General features: G+C 46.5%; 1 protein-coding gene across 1 annotated transcript; it reads left to right on the forward strand.

Annotated features, from left to right (window-relative positions):
• Positions 1-318: 318 nt before the first annotated feature.
• On the forward strand, positions 319-25,125 carry htr3a (5-hydroxytryptamine (serotonin) receptor 3A). The gene is made up of 9 exons (XM_038778810.1): positions 319-382; positions 5,822-5,982; positions 8,995-9,039; positions 11,166-11,275; positions 13,281-13,450; positions 16,794-16,960; positions 18,506-18,716; positions 21,121-21,354; positions 24,842-25,125. Exons 1-9 carry the CDS (start codon positions 319-321, stop codon positions 25,123-25,125), a joined length of 1,446 nt encoding a protein of 481 aa, XP_038634738.1.
• The last annotated feature ends 1,189 nt before the right edge of the window (positions 25,126-26,314 follow it).

The raw sequence follows: 26,314 nt of genomic DNA on the forward strand, positions 1-26,314 counted from the left end.
GAATCACCAGCACTCTTTGGCTGTACAATAAAGACCACAGGAATGACATCAGCCTGCAACACTGTCTGAAACTCAATGCATATCTGTCCTTCACATCTAATTACATGACCGTTTAATCATCCTCAAATGCCAAAACATATGGGGAGGCCAGGCAAAAAAAAAGAAACCGGCAACGGATTTGAGTTGAACTCAGTTTTAATGGAGAGAGGAGATCACAAGGCTGTCCCAGAGAGCTCTGGATCCATCTGCAGCTCACTTCTCCACAGAGCCTAAGAAAGGCACTGGTTAACATTGCCCAGAGGAGATAGAAAAGACAACATGTGTTCCTACTGGTTCCGGGCAACTGCTCCCTTGATTCTCATGGCTTTCATGCTTTCTGAAGGTACGTCAATCTTTATTAATCCTTCGAAATCAAATAGCGACGGCTGTCCCTTTAATTTCCACACGTATCATGTTGGGTATCCAGCTTTTGAAGACCCCTAAAAAACGTATTTCACAGGCCTTGTATATGTGAATTATTGCCGTGCTCATCCTGATAGAGTTGGTTAGTATAAACTAATATTGACTGCTATGTAATTCTACTATGTGATCTAATACTTAAGTGGCTATTCATGATTGGTTATTGGCAGGGTTAATTGAAAGATAACTTGACAATATGAGACTGCAAATAGTACATTGATGTCCCTCTCTGTCAGGACAATCATGGCTTCTCAATAAATGAGCCGGTCTCGGCAGTCCTCTATGAAAATCACTGAGCCTTGAGGTAGAAGGACCTTAAAACTGTAGCACAGGTATTCTGATGTCCTTTCACAATAATTGTGCGAAAGAAATCTCTTTCATTTAAATTGTTTGATAGTTTTCACTGGTGATAGTAAAAACTATCAACTGCACTTCTGGTAAGCAGCATTGTGCATTTTCTACAATGTCCTTAAACCTCATTCATACCAAAATAGAACAGAATAAAAATTAAAGCATTCTGAAATAATGTCGACCAAACAATAGTGGCAATTGAGTTTACCAGGAGTTCAGCTCTAATCTAGGTTCTAAGAGCGCCGTAATAGTGTGCTAGCACAGCGAGCTACAGTTTGGTAGAATGGGTGATTTCAGACCATTCCTTCCTCTGAGTTCTCAATCTTGGCTTGGTTGGCACAAGTTTCCAGACAGTTTCTTTCTTCCAAAAACCAGTGATCCATTTAGTACATGAATTGCAACATCACTTCAACAATAATCCTTTCTTGCAATGAAGGGGCATTATGTTTCTGATCATTAGAGAACAGCAATAGTGAATATCTGAGAGCAGTTAGCCTGCCCACCGAGAGACCAGGCACATTATTAACGCATTGAATTGGGAAATTAAACACTAAGTAATTGGTATTGGTCAGTTATAACGAAGCTGTAGTAACCTTGAAGGGGCAGGAAAATGTGGATGAGGTTGACATCATTTCTGGTCCATTATATAATAATTGCAGATGCTTGCACTGAGGATCTGCTTTGACTCTTTAAAAAGAAAACACCAATTTGTGCAAAGCAAGCTCCCACAAACAGCAATGTAATTACGACCAGATCATCAGTTTTTGGTTGTGGGGTAAATGTGACCTGGACACTGAGAAGAACTCCATTGTTCTTCTTGGAGATAGTCTCATCAATGTTTTTACATCCACCTGAAAAGACAGCACCTCTCTCAGTATTGGAGGATCAGCATAGATTTTATGCTGAAGTGGGGTTTGAACCCACAACCTTCTGACCCAGATGCACCAGTGATGCCAACTGGGCCATGGCTGACACTTATCTGATGTCTCCTCGATACCCTTTGTGTAGAGAGTTGGGAGTGATTTCTCAGCAATGGACGAATGCGAGATTGGCCCTCAGGTTTGCATTCAACCACTTGAGTTTTATATGGAATTTTAGCCTTCGAGTTTGTCCAGCGGCATTTGTTACTGAAGGAGGCAGCCATTCTGCATGAGCCAGCTTGATAACCATTGACAAACTTGATTAAAACCATTTGGAAAGGTTAAGCGGCCAACCAATATCAATGGATAAAATGGTGGTCATTATACTTGGAGTAGCTCTACAAAACATGCATCGAAAACAGCACAGTTTTGCAGCTGACCTCTCACCAAAATGCAAATACTGAGTAAAGTACAAGTATTTTATAAAGCCATGAAGGAGTCCACACCGAGTAGTTCAAAGAAAGTTAGTTTATTTATAATAACTATTATATACGTCACACGATAGATCCTAATCGGGTCTGCCTTGCCGGTGTCTGACTGACCGGCTTTATATACCCTAAACTATACATTGTTTAGTGGTCAGCACCCCCTTAATGAGGGAGCTGATATTCTGCAGGATTCACGGGGAAGTTAATTGTTCCCCACTCCGTAAGGTACTTGCGGTTATAACAAAATAATAAAGTACAAATAGAGAAAAAGACAACCAATCACTTCCTCAGTTTGGTAACTTATTGCAATATTGGACATCACTACAATGTATCAATGTAAAAGCAAATTGAACTCCAAATCCATTTATTTTCCCTATGGAGTTTAACATTTCTGGATATGTTTCTGTAGCTATCAATTTCTAGACGGTTTCTTTCTTCCAAAAAACATTGATCCATTTTATACATGAATTGCAACATCACTTCAATGATACTAAATAGATAATAATGAAGGTAATTGAAACAACTCGACTTCCAAAGGCTCCCCTTTGTGAAATGGCAGATCAAGCTTCAGCCATGTTCTGTGTTGAGTTAGTTGAAATCAGTTGTGACGGAGAAAAAGTAGCCAATGTTCACACTCGATTACCTATTGACCCCAACAGCGCTGTACTGATGGAGCTGACCACATGGTCGACGTTGAACAGAATGGTTTCCATGTTCTGCACAGTCTTTACCCATTGGGAGTTGGTCTCCAACATGCTTTGTGACATGGTCACAGTGGGGGGGGGGGGGGGGGGGGGGGGGGGGGCAAGAGGAGCAAATGAGGGAGTGCTGAGGGGGTGACATTGGTTGTCTATGGGAGGGGACGCCAGGAGATACTCAAATGACAGCCCGCTTTAAACACTGCTCAAGGATTTTTTTCAATTGACTTCAAAGGGAAAGAAAATTGCGAAGCTGGGTGGGTAAAAGCAGTATAAAGTAAGCTGTCAAATCCTCTGTTGTCCATTTTGAAGTCCTGAAGACCAATTTCACCGTCTCACTCATATGCGGGTAATTTCGATGCTGTCACAATCCCATTTGATGTTGTAACTGGTTTCCTCCCACAGTCCAAAGATGTGCAGGTTCGGTGGATTGGCCATGCTAAATTAGCCCTTAGTGTCCAAAATTGCCCTTAGTGTCCAAAAAGGGTTAGGAGGGGTTACTGAGTTACGGGGAGAAGGTGGAGGTGTGGGCTTAGATAGGGTGTTCTTTCCAAGGGCCGGTGCAGACTCGATAAGCTGAATGGCCTCCTTCTGCAGTATAAATTCTATGATGATATGATGGACGGGAGGATCCCAGAATGTTACGCTCGTCAGAACTTTTATTTTTGTCATAAAACACGGAGGAACAGAGTTGCAGAACCACAAATTGCTTTTCACAACAAGTAAAAACATTTATTAAACACAAGATCCTGACCTGTTTGCAAAAAGCATTTATGGAGTGTCATTGAACAATAAATTGTGAATAGTCAACTTGACAATTCATTGAGGACATTATTCTAATCCCCACAATAATTATTGGGAATTATTGCATTGGCCTCAAGTGCTTAGTATCAACTAGGTTAAACTCTCCTACAATATTGTCCGAACTAATATTCTCAAAACAGCACACATGTCTGCTCCAGTGTAGCATGCTCCAAGTCAGTGCAGGAAATGAAGTCTGAGAGTGCTTTGTGTAGATAAATATGATGCTGTACCCACCTTCTAAACCCACTACTATATAAGAACAAGGGAAGCAAATACATGGAAACACTACAACCTGGAGTTTTACCTCCAAGCCACCCACCATTCTGACGTAGGACTATATCACCATTCCTTCACTGTCACTGGGTCAAAATCCTGGAACCCCTGGGGGTGGCCTGGTGGCATAATGGTTAGCACTGCTGCCTCACGGTGCCAGGAACCCTGGTTCAATTCCAGCCTCGGGTGACTGTCTGTGTGGAATTTGTATGTTCTCACCCGTGTATGCGTGGGTTTCCTCGGGCGCTCCGGTTTCCCCCCCCCCCCCACCCCCCACCCCCAATGCACACAGTCCAAAGGTGTGCAAGTTAAGTGGATTTTCCATGCTAAATTGCCCCTTAGTTTCCAAAGAATTGTAGGTTAGGTAGGGTTACAGGGATAGGGCGGGTGAGTGGGCATTGTAGGTTGATGGGCCGAAAGGCCTCCTTCTGTACTCTCGGGATTCTGTGGATCCCTCCCTTACAGCATTGTGGGTGTACCTACACCACATATGTTCGGAAGATATAGGAGCAGAATTAGGCCATTCGGCCCATCAGGTCTGATCCGCCACTCTACCATGGCTGACATCTTCCTCATCTGCTACCTACAATGTTACAGACCACGTGCTGGATTGTAAAATCAACCAGAGCATCTCCTCCCTACAACACATGACCTAGGAGCCGGAGTCGGCAATTTAGCTTCCCGAGCCTAACACCCTCAATGTGATCATGGCTGATCCCATCCTGGCCTCAACTCCACCATCCTGCCCGTTCTCCATAACCCTTCAACCCATTACCAATTAAAAATCTGTCGAAAGCCTCTTAAATTTACTCACTATCCCTTCATCCACTGTACTCTGGAGTAGCGAATTCCACAGATTCACAACCCTTTGGGGGAAGTAGGTTTTCCTCAAATCTGTTTTAAATTTGCTGCCTCTTATTTTAGAACGTCCCACAAGAGGAAGCATCAGCTCCACGTCTACTTTATCTATACCTTTGAGCACCTTGTAGACCTCAATTAGTTCTCCCCTCATTCTTCTAAACTCTACAGAGTATAGGAGTATAGACATAAACTGTTCAATCTCTCTTCATACGACAAACCCCTCATCTCTGGAATCAATCTAGTGAACCTCCTCTGAACTGCCTCCAATGCCACTACATCTTTCCTCAAAAACGGGGACCAAAACTTTGCACAATACTGCGGCGGTCCAAGAAGGCAGCTGACCACCACCTTCTCAAGGGCAACTCGGGATGGGCAATAAATGCTGGTCTAGCCAGCGAATTCCAAATCCCTTGAATGATTAAAAAAAAACAATAATATTTAAAAGGGAATTGGATGAACACTTGAAAGGAAAATGATTACAGAGAAATGGGAAAGAGCAGGTCAATGAGTTAGAAAGACAGGTCAGTGAGTTAGAAAGGCATGCTCCAATCTGTTGCCCCATGCTTTGATTTTCAAGTTTGAGCATATTTACAGTCATATGTTTGAGTCCATTTAATTGTTCATTTCCCAACCAACATCACTACAACAGTCATCATCATATTGTTTTTTGTGGATGATGAGGTAACTGAGACAGTCAAAACTGAGGCCTATCGATCTTTGTTAGGTGAAGGGTGTGTGGGAGCGTGCTGTGCTCAAATTGCCTGCCAGGTGTCCTACATTATAGCCGACAGCAATGACTGCAAAAAGTGTTTCAAAGGGTGGGACACCCTCAGGTCAGAGAGTCAGAGACCAGCACAGCACAGAAGGAGGACATTTGGCCCATCGAGTTTATGCTGCCTCTTTTGAAGAACAATGACGTTCCTCTCGCTCCCAGCTATTTCCCCCCACCATCCTTCAACTTTCTTCCCCTTGTTCTTCCTCTTGTGATACCCTTGCAAATAAGAAAACCAGCAATTATTTTTTACAGGGCGGAAAAGTGGAAACCAAACAGCAGGTCCGACACCAGGTTTACTCCAGCTGTCTGACTATCTCATGGCCAATTATTCCAAGGGAGTTCGCCCTGTACGGGACTGGAGGAAAACAACAACAGTGGCCATCGATGTTATGGTGTACGCGATCCTAAATGTGGTATGTACACTCAACCTCTATGGGCCCTGTAGCATACTATTAAAATGTTAGCAATTCCAAAATTGGGTTCTAATAAAGATCCAAAGTGGCCCCTCTCTTTGAATTGTCCTTCATTTCATCATTCCTCTTGTTTAACTGAAGGAGTTAAGAAACATAGAAAATTGGAGCAGGAGTAGGCCATTCGGCCCCTCAAGCCTGCTCCACCATTCAACATGTTCATGGCTGTTCCTCTATCTCAACGCCATACTCCCGTGTTCTCCCCATTCCCCTTGATGCCTTTAGTGTCTAGTAGTCTATTTATTTGCATCTTCACTATATTCAGTGACTTGGCCTCCACAACCTTCTGTGGTGGAGAATTCCACAGGTTCACCACCCTCTGAGCAATAAGGGGCGGGATTCTCCCAAATCCCTGCGATAGCCCGACGCCGGCATAAAAAGCGGCGCGAACCACTCCGGCGCCGGGCCAACTGGAAGTTGCGGAATCCTCCGCACTTCCGGGGGCTAGGCCGTGCCAGAGGGGTTAGCGTCGCGCTAACCGGCACCGAAGAGCCGGCGCAAGTTAGCGCATGTGCAGAACCACCGGCGTGGTTCCACACATGCGCAGACCGGCCGGTTTATTCTAGCGCATGTGCAGGGGGGTGCCTTCGCGCCGGCCGTGGCGGAGCCCTATAGGAGACGGAGCGGAAGGAAGGAGTGCCCCCACGGCACAGGCCTGCTTGCAGATCGGTGGGCCCCGATCGCGAGCCAGGCCACCGTGGCCCCCCCCGGAACCCGGGGCCGGATCCCCCCATGCCCCCCCCGAGGGCCGCACCAGCCAGGTCCCGCCGTGTGAGACCATGCCCAATCCACACCGGCAGGAGTGGCCAGATACCGAAAGCAGCTTGGCCCATTGGGGCCTAGAGAATTGCCGGGGGGGTGGGGGGGCTCTGCCAGTGGCCCCTGACCGGCGGGGCGTGAATATGGCAGCCGGCGTTGGAGCTGTGGGGCGGGATTCACGCTGCCGCCCCGGGGATTCTCCGACCGGGCCGGGGGGGGGGGGGGGGGGGGGGGGGGGTCGGGGGGGGGGGGTTCGGAGAATCCCACCCAAGGTTTCTCCTCATCTCAATCCTAACTGGCCTATTCCATATCCTGAAACTGCGACCCCTTGTTCTAGACCCCTCCCCCAGCCAGAGGGATCAGCACCCTTACATCTAACCTCACTCATAGATGTCCCTTCGGGGAGGAAACTTTATATACATCACCAGTCTAGTCTGTATGTGACTCCAGTCCTACTTGTGGTTGACTCTTAACTGCCCACTCTGATGCGGCCTAGCAAGTTGGCAGTTCTAAAAAGGGGCAGGTAATAAATTTAGGCTTTGCCACCAATCCAATCACTGTGGGACCTTTGTTGTGTATCTGGCTACTAAGCGATGCTTTAGTAAATACCTAGCTGGGAGACATACATTAAACACATGCACAAAGATCTTGCAAAACAAGTGATTTTTCTTCATTATTCTTACTGTGATCATTAAAATCGCAGGAACAGAAATAATGTCTGATGAAATACTGGGGTGAGATTCCCTGTCCTCCCCCGGCATGTTTCTCAGCAGCGGGAGATGTCCCACCATTGGCCGATGGTGGGATCTTCTGGTCCTGCCGCTGTCAATGGGATTTCCCATTGAATCCACCCCATGTCACCAGAAACCCCGGGGGGGGGGGGGGGGGGGGGGGGGGGGGTGCACCGTCAGCAGAGCCGAAAGATCCCATTGGCATGAACAGCCAGACGATCTCGCCCCTGGTCTTTATTTCACTGGGGCTGGAATACAGGGGAGAGAAGGTTATGCTTCAGTTGTACACAACCTCAGTATAAAGACCCCATCTGGAGTAACTGTGTTCACTTCTGAGCACCGAGCTTTGGTAAGGATATATTGGCTTAGAAAGGGTGCAACGCAGATTTACCAGGGTGCAGATTAACCATGGATTAAACTGTTAAATTACAAGGACAGGTTTCATAAACTTGATTTTTATTCCTTGGGCATATTGCAGATCAAAGGGTAATCTGATCGATAGATTTAACATGATGAAAGAGTTTGACAGGGTAGAGGAAGAGAAATGATTTTGTCTGGTGGAAGACGCATGAACAAGATGGCACATAATTAGACGAGGTGAAATTAAGAAGCACTTTTTCACAAAGGGTATGGAAATCTGGAAATCTCTCTCAAAACATTGTGGATGCTGAGGTAACTAACTGTCAAAACTGAGGTCAATCGATCTTTGGACCTTTGGTAAAGGATGTGATTAAAAGCAGATAAATTGATTTAAGATAGAGATCACAATATAATTGAATGGTGGAAAAGTCTCGAAGGGCTGAATGGCTTTTTATTCTTATATTTAAGCCCAATCTGAATCAAACACACACAGACATGGGCCGGGCTTCTCCAGTCGTCGTGATTCACTTTTCCCACTGGCAGCACACGCCCACTAGCAATTTTGGTGGAGGTGTGAGGTGGTCTCAACGGGAAATGACATTGACAAGCGGTCGGCAGATGGAATCCCACCGCCAGCGAACAGCGCGCGGCTGAGAAACACAGGGCTAAGTGACCGGAGAATCCCGCCCACACCCTCACAATGCAAAACACCCACTATTCTGGAGCAACACGTTTTGGTGATATGCCGGTAGATAATATTACATGTACTCAACTGTGTGATCTCCCAACAGCAGGTGGCGACAGATATAAGTCAGGGCACATCCGGCTATCTGGAGAAGGTTGTAAGACGTGCATGAGGACAGTCGTGCATAGGGGTAGCTCCAGGGGAGTTTAAAGAACTCTATGATAACTTGCACTGTATCTGATTGTTACATCACCACATGTACATCAATAAATCCGAGTTGTGGCTAAGTCACCGGCAGTTCTGTAGATTAATTGTGAGACAAAGAACACAGAACACAACACATGTATCTATGGATCACTCCCTCCACATTTATAACTGATAATGTCTCTTTGGTTAATGGTGTCATTTGTCTAATTTCAGGATGAGAAAAATCAAGTTTTGACCACCTATATCTGGTATCGACAGGTAAGAACGTGTGATTGGAACATATGTTACAAAAATGGTAAAAAGGTATTTGTTTAGAATCAGGTTCTCCTTTCCTCTGCCAAAACATTTCATAGTACCTGATTTGTGACACTATAGCTTTCCTTCATTTGGACCCGTGCATCAAATGCTGAAGCATCAAACTTGTCATAAGTGAGGTTCGGATCACAAAGGCCCTTCAGCCCATTTGGGAACAGATTGGGCGGCACGGTAGCACAGTGGTTAGCCCTGTTGCATCACAGCGCCAGGGAAATACGTTCGATTTTCGGCTTGGGTCACTGTCTGTGTGGAGTCTGCACGTTCTCCCCGTGTCTGCGTGGGCTCCCTCCGGGTCCTCTAGTTTACTCCCACAAGACTTGAAAGGCGTGCTTGTTCGGTGAACTGGACATTCTGAATTCTCCCTCTGTGTCCCCGAACAGGCGCCGGAATGTGGCGACTAGGGGATTTTCACAGTAACGTCATCGCAGGGTTAGTGTAAGCCTACTTGTGACACTAATAAAGATTATTATTATTTTTATTATTTCTCATTGTTCCATTGTGTTTCACCATTTCTTATCCTGTTCTGAAACCTGGAACATCAGCTTAGGTTGTGTACATAAATCCTATGGTCCAGTAGCGAGATTTCTATCAGATCATATACACGCCAGGGAAAGATCAGCTGGTCAAGCAAGCCTGCCCGACACATCATGATGACTGGAGCATCGTGGCTAAATACTCTCTTTCCCTCCACCCCACCTTTCCTCCCACAACCAAATAATGTCTTGTGAGAGGCAAGAAAAGGGAGAGAGAGAGGGGATGCCAAGCCTCTCCAAGCTGCTCAGGCAATTGAATCAATCCAGAAATTTGGAGATCACATGGACCTGGATTTATAAATACCTAGACATGATTCTGCCCAATTCAAGAACTGGTCCAACTCTGTTTAGAATCATAGAATTCCTCAGTGCTAAAGGATACCATCCAACCAATAGATTCTGCACCAACCCTTTGAAAGAGCACCCTACCTCAGCCCACTCCCCTGCCTTATTCCCGGAACCACACCTAAAGGACACTAAGGGGCAATTTTAGCATGGCCAATCCACCTAACCTGTACATCTTTGGACTTTCAAAGGCAGAGAGTGAAGTCTCACTGCAGTCGGTTCAATATTCATATTGAAACAAGTCCTACCGATCAGCTTAGGATGGCCAAATTAACTCAGCTTCTGTTAAATTGAATATTCACAAGTTTGGAGACTTTTTTCATCGAATTTACAGTGCAGAAGGAGGCCATTCGGCCCACCGAGTCTGCACCGGCTCTTGGAAAGAGCACCCTACCCAAGATCAACACCTCCACCCTATCCCCATAGCCCAGTTGCACCAACATGGACTGCGGCGGTCCAAGAAAGCAGCTGACCACCACCTTCTCAAGGGCAACTCGGGATGGGCAATAAATGCTGGTCTTGCCAGCGAATTCCAGATCCCTGGAATGATTGAAAAAAAACAAGAATATTCAAAAGGGAATTGGATAAACACATGAAAGGAAAACGATTCCAGAGAAATGGGAAAGAGCAGGTCAATGAGTTAGAAAGGCAGGTCAGTAAGTTAGAAAGGCATGCTCCAATCTATTGCCCCATGCTTTGATTTTCAGGTTTGAGTGTATTTACAGTCATATGTTTGAGTCCATTTAATTGTTCATCTCCCAACCAACATCACTAAAACAGATTATCTGGTCATTATCACATTGTTTTTCGTGGGTGATGAGGTAACTGAGACAGTCAGTCTCACCCAACACTAAGGGCAATTTTGGACACTAAGGGCAATTTATCATGGCCAATCCTCCTAACCTGTGGACTGTGGGAGGAAACCGGAGCACCCGGAGGAAACCCACGCACACACGGGAAGGATGTGCAGACTCCGCACAGACAGTGACCCAAGCCGGAATCGAACCTGGGACCCTGGAGCTGTGAAGCAATTGTGCTATCCACAATTATCTTGTATATTTTTAAAATATCTGAATGTTGGGGTCCATATCTCGGTAAACAATAGTCCAACTATTCACTTACATTGTAGGTAGAATCTTTGCATGGATCACGACACAAACTCTAAATAACTGGTTCCCCAATGTCTTTCAGGTTTGGACAGATGAATTCTTGATGTGGAATCCCAAGGACTTTGATGATATCGAGCAGATATCGATTCCCACTGCAAACATATGGGTGCCAGATATTTTAATAAATGAATTGTAAGTAATCTTAGCATTAACGTAACAGTGGGGAAGAAACTACAGCGAGTATCTAGGGTTGTCCTTTACACATCTGAGCCAGACAAGCATTTTTGGATGCATTCTCTAATGGTTTCGAAACACTAATTTAAAAAAGTCTGATTTTCTTTTCATCCAGATCCAATTTTCCTCTCGCCTCTCGCCTTATACTCTGAACACTTTAGTTATTGAATATATCAATGATTTTTTTTTGTCATGAGCAAATTAAATCTCAGAACTTGTGCTTTAATTTCACATCCCCTCCACCCAACAAGATGTGGGGAGAACCATATAGACATTGAGTAATAAGGGTCTTGGAACAGTGTTTCCATAATCTTCAACATGTAATTCCCAAAAAGGGATAAGCAGCGTTCGTTGATCGGCCGTGGAGAATCAAAGTTCCCGACCAAATCGGGGGTGTCGCCGCTTTCGCGATGCTCTGCCCCTTCCAAAACGGCTTACTCACAGAGTATGCCACACCACGTATCAATGGCCCGCCCCCTGATGCTCCCCCCCCTGACTGGCCGGGTTCCGGATGGCGTGGGTCTCTCATGGTGCCATTCATCGGGAACGCAGCGTGGTGGCAGTGGGCTCAGTCCAGCGCCGTCACAGTTGGGGGAGGGACGATCTGCTGGCATGGGGATCTGCATCTGGGGCTGGGGACCCGTGGGGGGGGGGGGTGGTCTGGGGCGCTCGGGCCGGCCAAAGGGAGGGGCTATTTCAAGGGCCGGGTCCGCGAACGGCTGCCGCCATATAGCACATCATGGCCGCTGCAGTCCGCTGCGGTGCGCATCCGCGGCAACGGACCCGCCAATTCTCTGGGCCGTATCGGCAGCTAGAGCGGGTGCACTACGCTGCTGGCATGCTAGCCCCCAGCAAAAGGAGGAATCGGTGGCTGTTTTATGCCAGTTTCTCTGGCGTAAACCACCACCGTTCCCACCCTGGCGTGGGGACATAGCTCCAGAATCAGAGAATCCAGCCCCTTCAATTCTGGCCTTCTGAGTGCATCCCGATGTTCATTGCTCCACAAATGTTGGTCATCTCTCCAGCTGACTGGACCGTTCTCTGAAATACCCTCACTAAACCTCTCCACTCTTCCTGCCTCCTGTAACATGCTTATGTAACCTACCTTTTTGACCAAGTTTTCACTCACCTGTCAACATCTGTGCCAAAATGATGTTTTGGCATATTCCAAAAAATTCACCTTGTTGGAGCGTGAATTCTCACTCGCGTTTGTCATTCTTGCGTCGAGGAGCGTGGAATAGAAGAATGGCATAAAATTGATCAGCTGACCAACCCATTCTCATTCACCTTCGGGCAGCCAGTTACAAGGTTGAATGGAAATGGCAGCTTACCTGCAGAGAATTTCACCTGGGAAAGAATACTCCACATTCTTGCAACCCGTCATAAACTTTGTAACATTTTTAACAACATTCATTGAACTCGCCAGTGACCAGTTGGTCTTCTTGCCTTAAGGTTGTTAATCATAGAAATTACAGTGCAGAAGGAGGCCATTCGGCCCATCGAGTCTGCACCGGCTCCTGGAAAGAGCACCCTACCCAAGGTTAACACCTCCACCCTATCCCCATAACCCAGTAACCCCACCCAACACTAAGGGCAATTTATCATGTCCAATCCAACTAACTAATAATTCAGCATTAATTGATAAATGAAAAGGTGAATAACAGGAGTCAATCATGATTTTATACAAATTTACACTGAGTGACTAGATTCTGCTTTCAGCCTCCATCATGTGGACCTATTGACCACAGCCTGAATGTAACCAATTGCTGCTGTTTAGGGGAATGACCCTCAATTCTCACACTTCCCCAATCGTGCTGAGGTTTATGGTCCATGTGTGTCTCCTCTCACCCTACTTCATCCAACTCCATCATCATATCCTTCTATTCCTTTCTACCTCAAACTAACCTTCAAATTCACCTCAGCTAGTCCTCGTGGTAGTGCGTTTAAACAAGTATTTTCTTAGTGTTGACGTAGGCAAATCACCTGAAATCCCATACGTTTACGTTGATAATCGAGGCCGAGTGAAGAACTACAAGCCCATCCAGGTGGTCACCGCTTGTAGCCTGGACATTTACAACTTCCCGTTTGATGTCCAGAACTGTACGTTCACATTCACAAGCTGGCTGCACAACAGTAAGTAGCACTAGAAGCTAAAAAAAAAAAATCCATGTTACTTGTTGTGACTTTGGAAGAAAAATAGGAGAAAGGTGGAGGGGGAGGGGGATACTTTTGACTTGGGAAAAAATCAAGAGGTGAAAAGGGGATTGTTGGTTCACAATTGCACAAAGTAAACATCATGATTCTGAATGGATCATGATTCCTGTCAGAGAGGCTATTGAAGTTAATATTCAGGACAGCAGAGTAGTTTGGTGCTTCTGTGAAACTACAGCTGAAAATATTGTTAAAGGTCAGGCTGAGGGGCAGCACGGTGGCGCAGTGGTTAGCACTTCTGCCACAAGGCGCCAAGGTATCAGGTTCGATCCCGGCCCCAGTTCACTCTCTGTGTGGAGTTTGCATATTCCCCCCATGTTTGCGTGGGTTTCACCCCCACAACCCAAAGATGTGCAAGGTGGGTGAATTGGCCACGCTAAATTACCCCTTACTTGGAATAAATGAATTGGGTACTCTAAATATTTTTTAAAAGACAGGCTGAGAATATGAACAGTAACAGTACATGGACCAGGAAAGGCCATTCAGTCCATTGACATTAATTCCTCTTGTTCACCAATCCTGGCATGGAGCTTATTTGATAGGCTACTATAAACATTTATCATATAATCATGTATTTCATCTTAATGTACCTTTTCATCATCTTACAAATCGGCCAATGTTTCTCTATAGATTTTACATTTACTTTCATTCATTTAATGTTCTCTAGTCCTACTAGTTGTCTTAATTTTCAGTAAGATTCTGGGTTCAACTTATCTCCACCATTTAACACTTTGGGCCGGATTCTCCGAAATGGAGACAGAGTGTCCGCGCCGTCGTGAACGCCGTCGCGTTTCATGATGGCGTGAAACGGGCACGGGCACTACCGATTCTGGCCCCCACAGGGGCCCAGCACGGCGCTGGAGTGGTTTACGCCGGTCCAGCTTCCCTTCCCAGCACCAACTGACGCCGTGGCAACCCACGCATGTGTGAGGGTATCCTCAACGCGCCGGCCCCGACGCAACATGGCGTGGGGGTTCAGGGGCCGATTGCGTAACAAAATAGGGCCGGGGCTGGAGAGGTCGGCCCGCCGATCGGTGGGCCCCGATCGTGGGCCAGACCTCATTGGAGGCCAACCCGGTGAAGGAGCCCCCCCCCTCCCCCCCCCAGGCCAACCCCGACCCTCCGCGCAGAGTTCCCGCCAGCTGCGAGCAGGACGGCGCCGGCGGGACTCTGCCGTTTCCGCGCGGCTGCTCGGCCCATCAAGGCCGGAGAATCGGCGGCCCTCGACCGGCGCCGCGCCAAACACGCCAGCGCAAATGGCGCTGATTCTCCGCTCCTCGGAGAATTGCGTGCAGCCGTCGGGTCAGCATGGCGCGGTTGCGCCGATTCTCCAGCGCGGGGCTCGGAGAATCCCACCCTTTATGTCCCTTGATCCAGTTCCTTCTTTAACTATCTCTTCTCCAAGTTCAAAAACAGATTCTTCCCCGCTGTTACCGGACTCCTAAACGACCCTCGTCTGGACTGATCTGATCTCTTCAAACATCTTCTCTACTGAGTAGTACTACACTCCTGCATACTTCACCCGATACCTGTGTCTGTGTATTTACATTGTGTATTTATATTTGCCCTGTGTTTTTTTCATGTACGGAATGATGTGTCTGGACCGTACGCAGAACAATACTTTTCGCTGTGCCTCGGTACACGTGACACTAAAACAAATCCAATCCAAAGCCAAATCAGCGAGTGGAGGATACTTAGACAGTAAAAAGTACATACATAAAATTAATCGAAGCAATTTACAACAAACAGAAGTGACGAGTCTCTGAGTGGGAATAATGGTGTTACTGTAGCAGTTATGCTATATCGTATGTAGGCAGAGCCAGGATTAATTTCCTGGAGGCAGGAGGGAAACAAAATAAAACCTGTGAATAAACCATACTGCTGCTGGGAACCATCTAGTGGTTAGTTTAAGAATAATTTAACAGAATCACAGAATGGTTACAGCACAGAAGGATTTTAATCAGCCCATTAATCAGCCAGCTCTCTGCAAGAGATATATTTCCTCTCCTTTGGAAACTAAGACTCAATCTGCCCTCACCACACTCTCAGTGCGACCAAGATCCTGACTCACCCTGTTAAACAAAGATTTTCCTGTCTCTGGTGGTTTGGAAAATCAGCTTAAATCGGTGTTCTTTGATTCTTGGCTGTGCGGAAAGAATGGAAGGGATTTTATTATTTTAATTTACAAAATAATGTTATTAATATATTAGATACAATGGCCCCGACACAATAAAATCATAGAATTTACAGTGCAGAAGGAGGCCACTCGGCCCATCGAGTCTACTCCGGCCCTTGAAACATCACCCCACTCAAGCCCACCCCCCCCCCCCACCCCCCCCCCCCCCCCCCCCCCCCCTCCCCACCCTCTCCCCGCAACACCACCTAACCTACGGCCAATTTATCACGGCCAATCCACCTAACCCATCTTTGGACTGTGGGAGGAAACTGGAGCACCCGGCGGAAACCCACGCAGACACAGGGAGAATGTGCGAACTCCACACAGATAGTGACCAAGCCATGAATCGAGCCCGGGTCCCTGGTGCCATGAAGCAACAGGGCTAACCGCTGTGCTACCACGCCGTCCCTTGATATGGATATTTTAACATTATTTTATTTTTTGGAGATAATCATGAGGAAACCCATAACAATGCTGATGAGATCTATTTGTTTTTGAGGAGAATGGTTTTAATCATGTTATTGTTTCTTTATTTATCTGCTATATTTTGGTCATATTAAGGAGATATTATAAATTGAATTAAAATCTATTAGATTAGTTGCTTAGCTCACTTGTAGTCCTAACGTGACTCTGTTGGCAATGGCATCCACTGCACAATGTAGAGGTTCACCTTGTGCTTCATGCTTCACTAAACAGGAGCAGGGGTTTGGAGAAGTTGGTGTCGGGGTCAGTATCCTGTCTGGCAGCCCTCACCATTCTCACCAAAGAATGGGGAGAAATAACTTTCATTTCTTTAACTCCTTTCAGCACCACAGCGTTCCCCAAAGGGCTTTAGAGCCAATAAAGAACCTTCGAACTATAGTCACTGTTGTAATATAGGAAATGCTGCAGTTAATTGACGCATTGCGTTGATTATATTAAACCCTGCCCTAATATCTCCTTTCGTGGCTCGGTTGGTTTGATAACGCTTCTGAGAAGCAACTTTGCACGTTTTACGAAACGAAAGCGCTATGCAAATTTGTGTTGTTGTAGTATTATTCTCAAATTGGATTGCAAACCTGTCCAACTGTTTCGCTTTAATACTTTCAGTTCGAGATATTAATATCTCGCTGTGGCGATCGCCGGAAGTCGTGAAATACGACAGGAGCGTGTTCATGAATCAAGGCGAATGGGAGCTCCTTTACGTTGATACCCAATTCAATGAATTTAACCTTGAGAGAGGAGTATCTGATGGCTACGCAGAAATGCGTTTTTTTGTAAGTCACCTCTTGCGTAACACTTAATGATTAGCTTTGGGTCTTTGTCAGACATGTACGATGACACCATCATCATGAGCTATGCACATCAGCAGATTCTTGAAATATTGCAGCCAAAAGAGTTCTTCCACATCTGGAGCTTGAGCGCAAACACAGCGCAAGATGATGGGACACGGGTCTTTCTCTTGTATTCAAAACATTTAAGAGTAGACGAGTATTAATTGTTGTATGGGGCTCTCAGGTTGAAAAAGGATCAGAGAAAAGATGAGAAAAATTGGAAAGCAGTAACATCGGCCTTGGGTTGATTTTAGGAATTAGGAAACCTGAGGGAAAATTGTTGTTAAAAGAACAGAAAGACTTTTTATAGCCCCTTTGGCAACCTCAATGTTCTAAATTGCTCTACAGCCAATTACACGTTTGACGTATAGTTGCTGTTGTAATATAGGAAACACAGGAGCCAATTTGCGCACAGAAAACTCCTTCAAACAGCAATGTGATCATTAACAGACAATCTGTTTGCAATGATGTTAATTGAGGGATAAATATCGGCCAGTACACCATGAACAGCTCCCCTGCTCTTCTTGAGAATAGGGCCATGGGATCTCTTACATCCACAATAAACAGGCCCTTAGTCTAAGGGCTCAACTGCAAGATGATACCTCGAAATGTCAGCCTGGGTTTTGTGTTCAAGTCCTGGAGTGGGCCTTCAACACCCAATCTTCTCGCTCAGAGTCAAGAGTGTAACCCACTGTGCGTCGCCCAATCACTACTCCTGAGCTGATTCTGTCATCGCTTGGTATCGCCCTGGGCTATGAACTTTGACCTTTTATTTGCCTGTATTTTTTGTTAGTTTGCATAATTACAGCCTCAATTTCTTTATCTTTTGAAACTAGCAGCCAATTAGTGTGATGCCATCTGGTGTTCATGAGGGAAATGGGGTTGCAAATGTCTTTGAAGGCGGGGGACATGGCCACACTTACCCCTTATAACCTGTTCTGCCATTTGATTAAACCAGGACTGATCTGTGATATAACTTAATGAATGACTATCTTTAACAAAACTGTATCAACTTCAGAATCAAAATGAACAATTGACTTAGTATCAATTGCTGCTTGCAAAAGGGATTTCCAAACTCCTTCCACTCTTTGCAGGTGTAAATGTTTCCCAAACTCATTCATGAAATGATCATCCCTAATCTTGAGGCTATGTCCACTAGTCCTATGGCCGACTCTCCAACCAATGGAAATAATTCTCTTTACCAACTCTAACAGTTCCCTTAATATCCTGATAGCGTAAATCAAGTCACCCCTTATTTTAAATTCCAGGGATACTGCATGAGTTTGTTTAATTTCGCCTCGTGGTTTAAACCTCGGAGTCCGCCTATCATTCTGGTAAATCTGCACTGCCAATATGTCCTTCCTGAGATGTGGTGTCAGATGTGAACACGGTACTCCAGGTGTGGTCTAACCAGAGTGTTATTTGGCAGGAGTATAACTCCAGCCCAGGTTATTTTCATGACAATATTTCTCTCTTGTTCTATCTTAGCTCGTCATTCGAAGACGCCCCCTGTTCTATGCAGTGAGTTTGCTGTTGCCTAGTATCTTTCTGATGGTCATGGACATCATAGGGTTTTATCTGCCTCCAGACAGTGGTGAGAGAGTTTCGTTTAAAATTACGCTTCTTCTGGGGTATTCCGTCTTCCTAATCATCGTGTCTGACACCCTTCCAGCGACAGCCATCGGCACGCCATTGATAGGTAAATGGGCACTTTGAAGTCTGCTCTTATTTTGCGTCAGCTGTCGGTTTGGTCAAGAGCTGAATGAAGCAATAATCTGCAGTTTGCTTGTTAAAAAACAAAAAGTGCTTGTGTGTTGTATCTTTTAAAGAGATCCTGTACCTTGGACACTGACATAGGCTGGGATTTCCCCCCCACCCCCACCCCCCTCCCTTACGGTGGGCTCCCCCCCCCCTTATGGTGGGCTTTCCCCCCTCCCCTTACGGTGGGCTTCCCCCCCTCCCCTTACGGTGGGCTCCCCCCCCTCCCCTTACGGTGGGCTTCCCCCCCTCCCCTTACGGTGGGCTTCCCCCCCCTCCCCTTACAGTGGGCTTCCCCCCCCCTCCCCTTACGGTGGGCTTCCCCCCCTCCCCTAACGGTGGGCTTCCCCCCCCTCCCCTTACAGTGGGCTTCCCCCCCCCCTTACGGTGGGCTTCCCCCCCCTCCCCTAACGGTGGGCTTCCCCCCCCTCCCCTTACAGTGGGCTTCCCCCCCCCCCTTACGGTGGGCTTTCCCATGCCGGAGACAGTTTGGCATTGACCGGCAGTGGGATCTTCCCATCCTACCAAAATCAATGGCCTGTCCTGCAGTCGGTGGGCCCATGGCAGGGAATGGATTTGGTGGGATTGGAAGATACTGCCGATGGGAAGGGCCAATGTGAGAACGCTCAAATATATCACAGGGTGGGAACAATTAACTCCCTCGTGAATCTAGCAGAATATGAGAGGGGTTGTGGACCTCTAAACAATATATAGCTGTAGGGATATAAAGCCAGCCAGTTAGGCACCGGCAGTTGGGATCTAGCGTGTGATGTATATAATAGTTTTTGTAACTAAACTAAGTTTCTTTGAACTCTTTGGTGTGGACTCCTTCATGACCTTATAAAAGCCAGAAAATCCCACCTACCGATTCATTACGGCACAGAAGGACCCATTTGATCAATCAAGTTGATGCGGGTTCTCCTGTGGAGCAATTCAGCCAATTCCATCGTCCCGCTCTGTACCCATGGTCCTACAAGACTATTGGCTCTCAAGTGCCCATCTTATTTCCTTTTGAATTAATTCATCATCTTTGACTCTGAAAGAACTGCACGGTGCTGGTATAGACCTCTCCTGGATTTCTCCTGCTCCCTGATTAAACCAGCAGGGTCTCCATGACAAGTGACATTTAAATTGGGTATCAATGTGTTAGTCAATCGGGAGGATTTGCCACTGCCACTTCACACTTGGCTGCATCTGGCATCACTAATTACACTCAGAGTTAGGATGATTGGCTAATTCCCCTGCCAGTCACCGCTGTAAATGTTTGGGACCGATTTTACTTACATAATTTGTATTTGCATTTTGCTGGTGAAATCACCCCTTCTTTTAACTGGAGATTTCATAGAATTTACAGTGCAGAAGGAGGCCATTCAGCCCATCGAGTCTGCACCGGCTCTTTGAAAGAGCACTCTACCCAACCCCACACCTCCACCCTATCCCCATAACCCAGTAACCCCACCCAACACTAAGGGCAATTTTGGACACTAAGGGCAATTCAGCATGGCCAATCCACCTAACCTGCACATCTTTGGATTGTGGGAGGAAACCGGAGCACCCGGAGGAAACCCCCGCAGACACGGGGAGAATGTGCAGACTCCGCACAGACAGTGACCCAAGCCGGGAATCAAACCTGGGACCCTGGAGCTGTGAAGCAATTGTGCTACCCACTGTGCTACCGTGTTGCTGAAGTTTTGGCCATGAGTTTTGTTTGCTGTATTTTACACAGACTCTTTTAACGTAGGCTCTAGATCAGGGGTGGGCAAACTTTTCCGTGCAAGGGCCACATTCAGAAATTCACAATTCACAAAGGGCCGTATAGTATATTAAGTAAAATAATTACTTCACCCGGTTATGATTCTGGGCGCCTCATATAGAACATAGAACAGTACAGCACAGAACAGGCCCTTCGGCCCTCGATGTTGTGCCGAGCAATGATCACCCTACTCAAGTCAACGTATCCACCATATACCAGTAAGTAACCCAAAAGCCCCCCCCCCCCCATTAACCTTTTAAAAATAAATTTTATTTAAAAAAAAAAAATTTTTTTTTTTTTAAATTTTTTTTTTTTTTTTTTTAATGACTTGGTGGGCCGCAGAAATACCTTTGGCGGGCCGCATGCGGCCCGCGGGCCGTAGTTTGCCCACCCCTGCTCTAGATCGTTTGCTGTGTTATTTGGAGTCCTGACATCAGCCACATTCTGCCTCCAATTCATCGAATGACCCAATGGTGTCCTACGTCACTCTGCTCGAGGGTTTACCTTGGGGAAACGACTATTTCAGTAACCAAATCCTATTCTTTGCCCACCCCCCCCCCCCCCCCCCCCCAACTCCCCCATTCCTCCTCAGGTGTGTACTTTGTGGTGTGCATGGCTCTGCTGGTGATCAGCCTGACCGAGACCATTCTAATTGTGCGGCTGGTACACAAGCAGGACCTCCAGCCACATGTGCCAGAGTGGGTGAAGCGTTTGGTTCTGGAAAAAGCTACGATCTTGCTCTGTCTCCGCAACAAAAAGCGATTCCATTCCACGAGTCAAAACAGCGAAACACCAGATAGCCCCAGGGACAGGAAAGGAAGCACAGGTTGGTGGAATAAATGCCAGGGCAAACAAGAATAAAAATAAGCTCACTTGATTTTATAATCACACATACACATAAAGGAATTGGCAAGCAAGGGGAGACTAACTGATCCATCAGAACTGACTCGCGCACATCGATGACTGGTCCAAATGGTGTGGTATCCTGGGGTGCAATGTAAATGGAAGTTCTTTTTATTTGGACTTTGTACAAAATACATAGAAACAACCTACATAAACATGGAAGGTGCAATATCAATGAAAGATATATGTTTATTTCATTTGATGGCTATGGATGACTAGGATTGGAAAGTCAATTTGGGGAAATTGATGGAAGCTGTAATGAAGAATAGGGGGCGGGATTCTCACAGCCCAGGCCGAGCCGGAGAATCGGCGGGATGGGCGCGAATCGCGCGACACACCCCGACGCCGGTCGGCCGATTCTCCGGAGAGCGATTCTCCACCCGGGGTGGGCCGAGCGGCCACGCAAAACAACCCAAGTCCCGCTGGCGCCGTTCACACCTGGACTTACCCGGTGGGACCTTGGCGTGCATGCATCCGGGGGGGCGGCCTGGTTGGTGGGGGTGGGGGGGCGGGGGGGGGGGGGGGGGGTCCGACCCCAGGGGGGTGCCTCCGCTGTGGCCTGGTCTGCGATCGGGGCCTACCGGTCGGCGGGCCGGCCTCTCGGGCTGGGGGCCTTTTTTTCTCCCCGCTGGCCCCTGTAGCCCTACGCCATGTTGCGTCAGGGCCGGCGCGGAGAAGGGAGCCACCGCGCATGAGCGCATTGCCGCTGGTCACACTGCGCATATGCAGATCTGCGGCGCCGATCTGACGCCCATCTAACTCCAGTGCCGTGCTGGCCCCCTGTAGGTGTCAGAATCACTGCGCCTGAGGCCATGTTGACGCCGTCGAGAAACACAATGGCGTTTACGACGGCATCAACACTTAGCCTCAGGATCAAAGAATTCTGCCTAGGGTAACTGAACACGTTGAAAATGTTCAGTTTATCTGAGAGAACCGGCATGGATTCATGACAGATAGATCATGCGTGACAATCCTCATTGAATTCCTTTGAAGTGTTGACTAAGGTAGTGGACAGGGGAATGCTTATGGATGTCATTTGTATTGACTTCCAGAAGGCATTTGATAAAGTACCACATAAAAGACTGTTAACCACGGTAGAAGCCCTTGAATTGAGAGCAAATTACTGACATGGCCAGGAAATTGGTTGAGTGGCAGGTGACAGAAAGTAAGGATAACAGGTTGTGACTTGTGGTGTTCATTACTCGTTAATGACTTGGATAATGGCATAGAAAGTCATATATCCAAATTTGCTGATGACATAAAATTGGGTGGAATTGTAGATGGCGTAGACGACAGCATCAAATTACAAAGGGATATTGATAGACTAGGTGAGTGGGCAAAACTGTGGCAGATAGATTTTAGTGTCCGCAAGTGTGAGGTTATCCATTTTGGACCAAAAAAGAATAGATCAGTATGCTTGTTTGAAAAATATTGCAGAGTGACGTCACTGGAAAAGCGGTAGGCTAATTGGTTGGTGAATAACTGATATTAGGGACTTTGTCTAAATAGCTGAAGCTGGGAAGAATATTGCTTCTAGATTTGTTCCAGTTTAAGGCCTAAGTTTTTACTTTTGAGACATGTTGGGTGAGGGCAGCTGAGTGGAATGTGTGACCTGTTATATGTGGGGAGCTTTGGACCCTCCCAGTGTCCTAGATGAACAAGTGAGTGGGAAGTGCTGTCAACTGCAGAAACTGGAGCTCTGGGTTTCGGAGCTTGGGCAGCAGCTGGAGACAGTGTGACACATCCACGAGACTGAGGGTTACGTCAATAGCACATTTAGAGAGGGGGCGGGGAAAAGCTAAGAACAGCAATTGTAATAGGAGATTCATTAATCAGCAGAGCAGTCTGCGGCCAGAGACGTGACTCCAGGATGGTGTGTTGCCTCTCTGGTGCCAGGGTCAGGGATGTCCCTAAACGGCTGCAGGGCATCCTAAAGGGGAAAGGTAAAAGTCAGAGGTCATGGGAAATGCTGGGTCCATCAATATAGGTAAAATGTAGGATGAAGTCTTGCATCAAGAATCCAGGGAGCTAGGCAATAGATTAAAAAGCAAGACCTCTAAGGTTGTAATCTCTGGATTATTCCCGGTGCCACGTGCTAGCACGTATAGAAATAGAAAAATAGGGCTCAAGAAGGGAGGGTTTTAGATTCTTGGATCACTGGGACCGTTTCTGGGGACGGTGGGAAATGTACAAGAGGGATGGTCTGCACCTGAATCACATTGGGAAGAACATCCTTGTAGGTAGGTTTGCTAGTGCTGTTGGGAGGAGTTTAAACTAGTTTGGAAGGGGGGCGGGACACAGAGTATTAGTAAAATAGAGACATATCATGCTGATAAAGTAAGAAAATCAGAGTGAGTTCAGCTTTGTTGAATGTCAGGAGTGTAATAGGCAAGACTGATGAGTTAACAGCGTGGATTGACACATGGAATTGTGACATTGTTGCCATCACAGAGACATGGTTAAAGGGAAGGGCAGGACTGGTAACGTAACATTCCAGGATATAGAATCTTTAGGCAAGACAGGGGAGGGTGCAAAAAGGGAGGTGGTGTTGCGTAATTAATGAAGGAATCAATTAATGCAATGAAGAGAGATGATATCTTGGAAGGATCAATTCACTGAAGTGTTTAAGAATAATAATTAGCTAATTATGCTAGAGGATTTCAACTTCCCCAACATGAATTTGGATAGCCGTAGTGTAAAGAGTTTAGATGGGGTGAATTTCTTGAAATGCATTCAGGGGAGTTTTTTGTATTGATATGTAGAAGGCCCAACAAACGATGGATTGTGCTGGATCTGGTTCTTGGGAATGAAGTCAGGCAAGTGTAAAATGCACTTGGATGATAACTTGAAACACCATCACATTGAAGGATAAGGGACAAATGCAGGTAAATGGGATTAGCGGGAGATTAGGGGTAGTTATTGTCGGTGCAGACTCAATGGGCCGAAGGGCCTTTTCTGTGCTGTGCGACTCTATGACTCTAGAGGGACATAGGAGCAGGAATTGGCCATTCAGCCTGTCCACCCTGCTCTCCCATTCAGTGAGACTAAGGCTGACCATCTACCTCACTGCCACTTTCCTGCAATATCCCCATGTCCCTTAATGTCATCAATCTCCAGAAACCTATTGATTTCTGACTTGAACATACTCAGTAATTGAGCTTCCACAGCCTCTGGGGTAGAAGATTCCAAAGATTCTGCATCCCTGAGTGAAGGAATTCCTCCTCATCTCGGTGTTAAATGGTCTTTCCCTTTTCCTGAGACGGTGCTGCCTGATTCTAGACTCAGCAGTCAGGAAAAACATGCTACCCACATCTACGGCCAGCTAAGGTGACAGAGATTGGGAGGGTTGTGGCCATGGAGAGAGTTTAAATAAAGAAACCGTGTTTCTTTTTGCATCTTTATCTTGACAGTGCAACTGAATCACTTCTCCTGCGAGAACGGGCTGGATTGCGAGAAACAGGTTGGCTCCAGCGTACCTCAGGTGGACTCGCTCCTCACGGTGGACAACATCCTCCACGAGATCTCCGCCATTCGCCAATTTCTGGAGAAGCGGGATGAGTGCAGAGATATCGCCAAGGAGTGGCTGCAAGTGGGGTACGTTTTGGATGTGCTCCTCTTCCGCGTCTACCTGGTGGCGGTCCTGGCCTATGGAATCAGCTTGGGCACTCTGTGGTCCATATGGCAGTACTCTTGAGTCAGCAAGGCCCAGGTTGGGCACCTGCTCCACTTGATGCAGCATACGTGCAGAGTTTACCTTGTATCTTTTAGTTGGATTGAGTTATGTCAAGTTTACAGCTATTCAATTCAACAGGCCTATGCTGGCTGCATACAAACCTGTTCCCATCCCTCTTCATCTAATCTGTCAGTGTAAGCTTCTAGACCTTTCTTGCTCATGCGCTTTCCCTGAAGTACTTCTATGATTTTCTATAAAATACTAAAACTATTATCTGCAGTCGCACATGGTGAATTACACATCTTTGTGTCTTGGGTAAGGGGAGGTTTTAACTTCGGGACAGGGAGGGTTTCATATTCAGATGGGGACATTTGCATAGATTACACAGAATTTACAGTGCAGAAGGAGGCCATTCGACCCATCGAGTCTGCACCGGCTCTTGGAAAGAGCATCCTACCCAAGATGAACACCCTATCCCCATACTGAGTAACCCCACCCAACACTAAGGGCAATTTTGGACACTAAGGGCAATTTATCATGGCTAATCCACCTAACCCGCACATCTTTGAACTGTGGGAGGAAACCGGAGCACCCGGAGGAAACCCACGCACACACGGGGAGGATGTGCAGACTCCGCACAGACAGTGACCCAAGCCGGGAATCGAACCCGGCTATCCACAATGCTACCGTGCTGCGGATGTGGAACTGCATGAATTGTTAAACATGATTCTTTATTATATGTCCCTTGCAGACTCCCTGTGCTGGTACATGTGTGTATGGTAGCCTCAAGTGTACAAAAGGCACATTGTAATTTTAAATACACCACACCAGCAAGAAACTGGCATAACCAAGACAATCACTCATTTTGTACAGCACGCAAATTGAATGCTGTACAAAATCATCATCCGATCATGTCAATTTCCTATACAGCTGGCCTATTTAACTTTTATTGTGATGTGTAAAATATAACGTATCTGACTAAGTCATTGTGCACAAAGGAGAGGAATTCCTTTGGTCCAATGTTGACCCTGTGATAGGGAATCTGATAGGATTGAGTGCAGAGCTTATTTCGCACCTCGTTGGATTTTATTTTCTCTTGAAGCCTCAGAGCACTGTTTTCGGAAATGTTTTATTACATTTTTAACCTTTTATACAAAATTACAAAACATACAAACAAATACCTTTAAGCAAACACCAACTCCATACAAAT

Source organism: Scyliorhinus canicula, chromosome 19 (assembly GCF_902713615.1).
Source record: "Scyliorhinus canicula chromosome 19, sScyCan1.1, whole genome shotgun sequence".
In the NCBI taxonomy this organism is placed as follows: domain Eukaryota; kingdom Metazoa; phylum Chordata; class Chondrichthyes; order Carcharhiniformes; family Scyliorhinidae; genus Scyliorhinus; species Scyliorhinus canicula.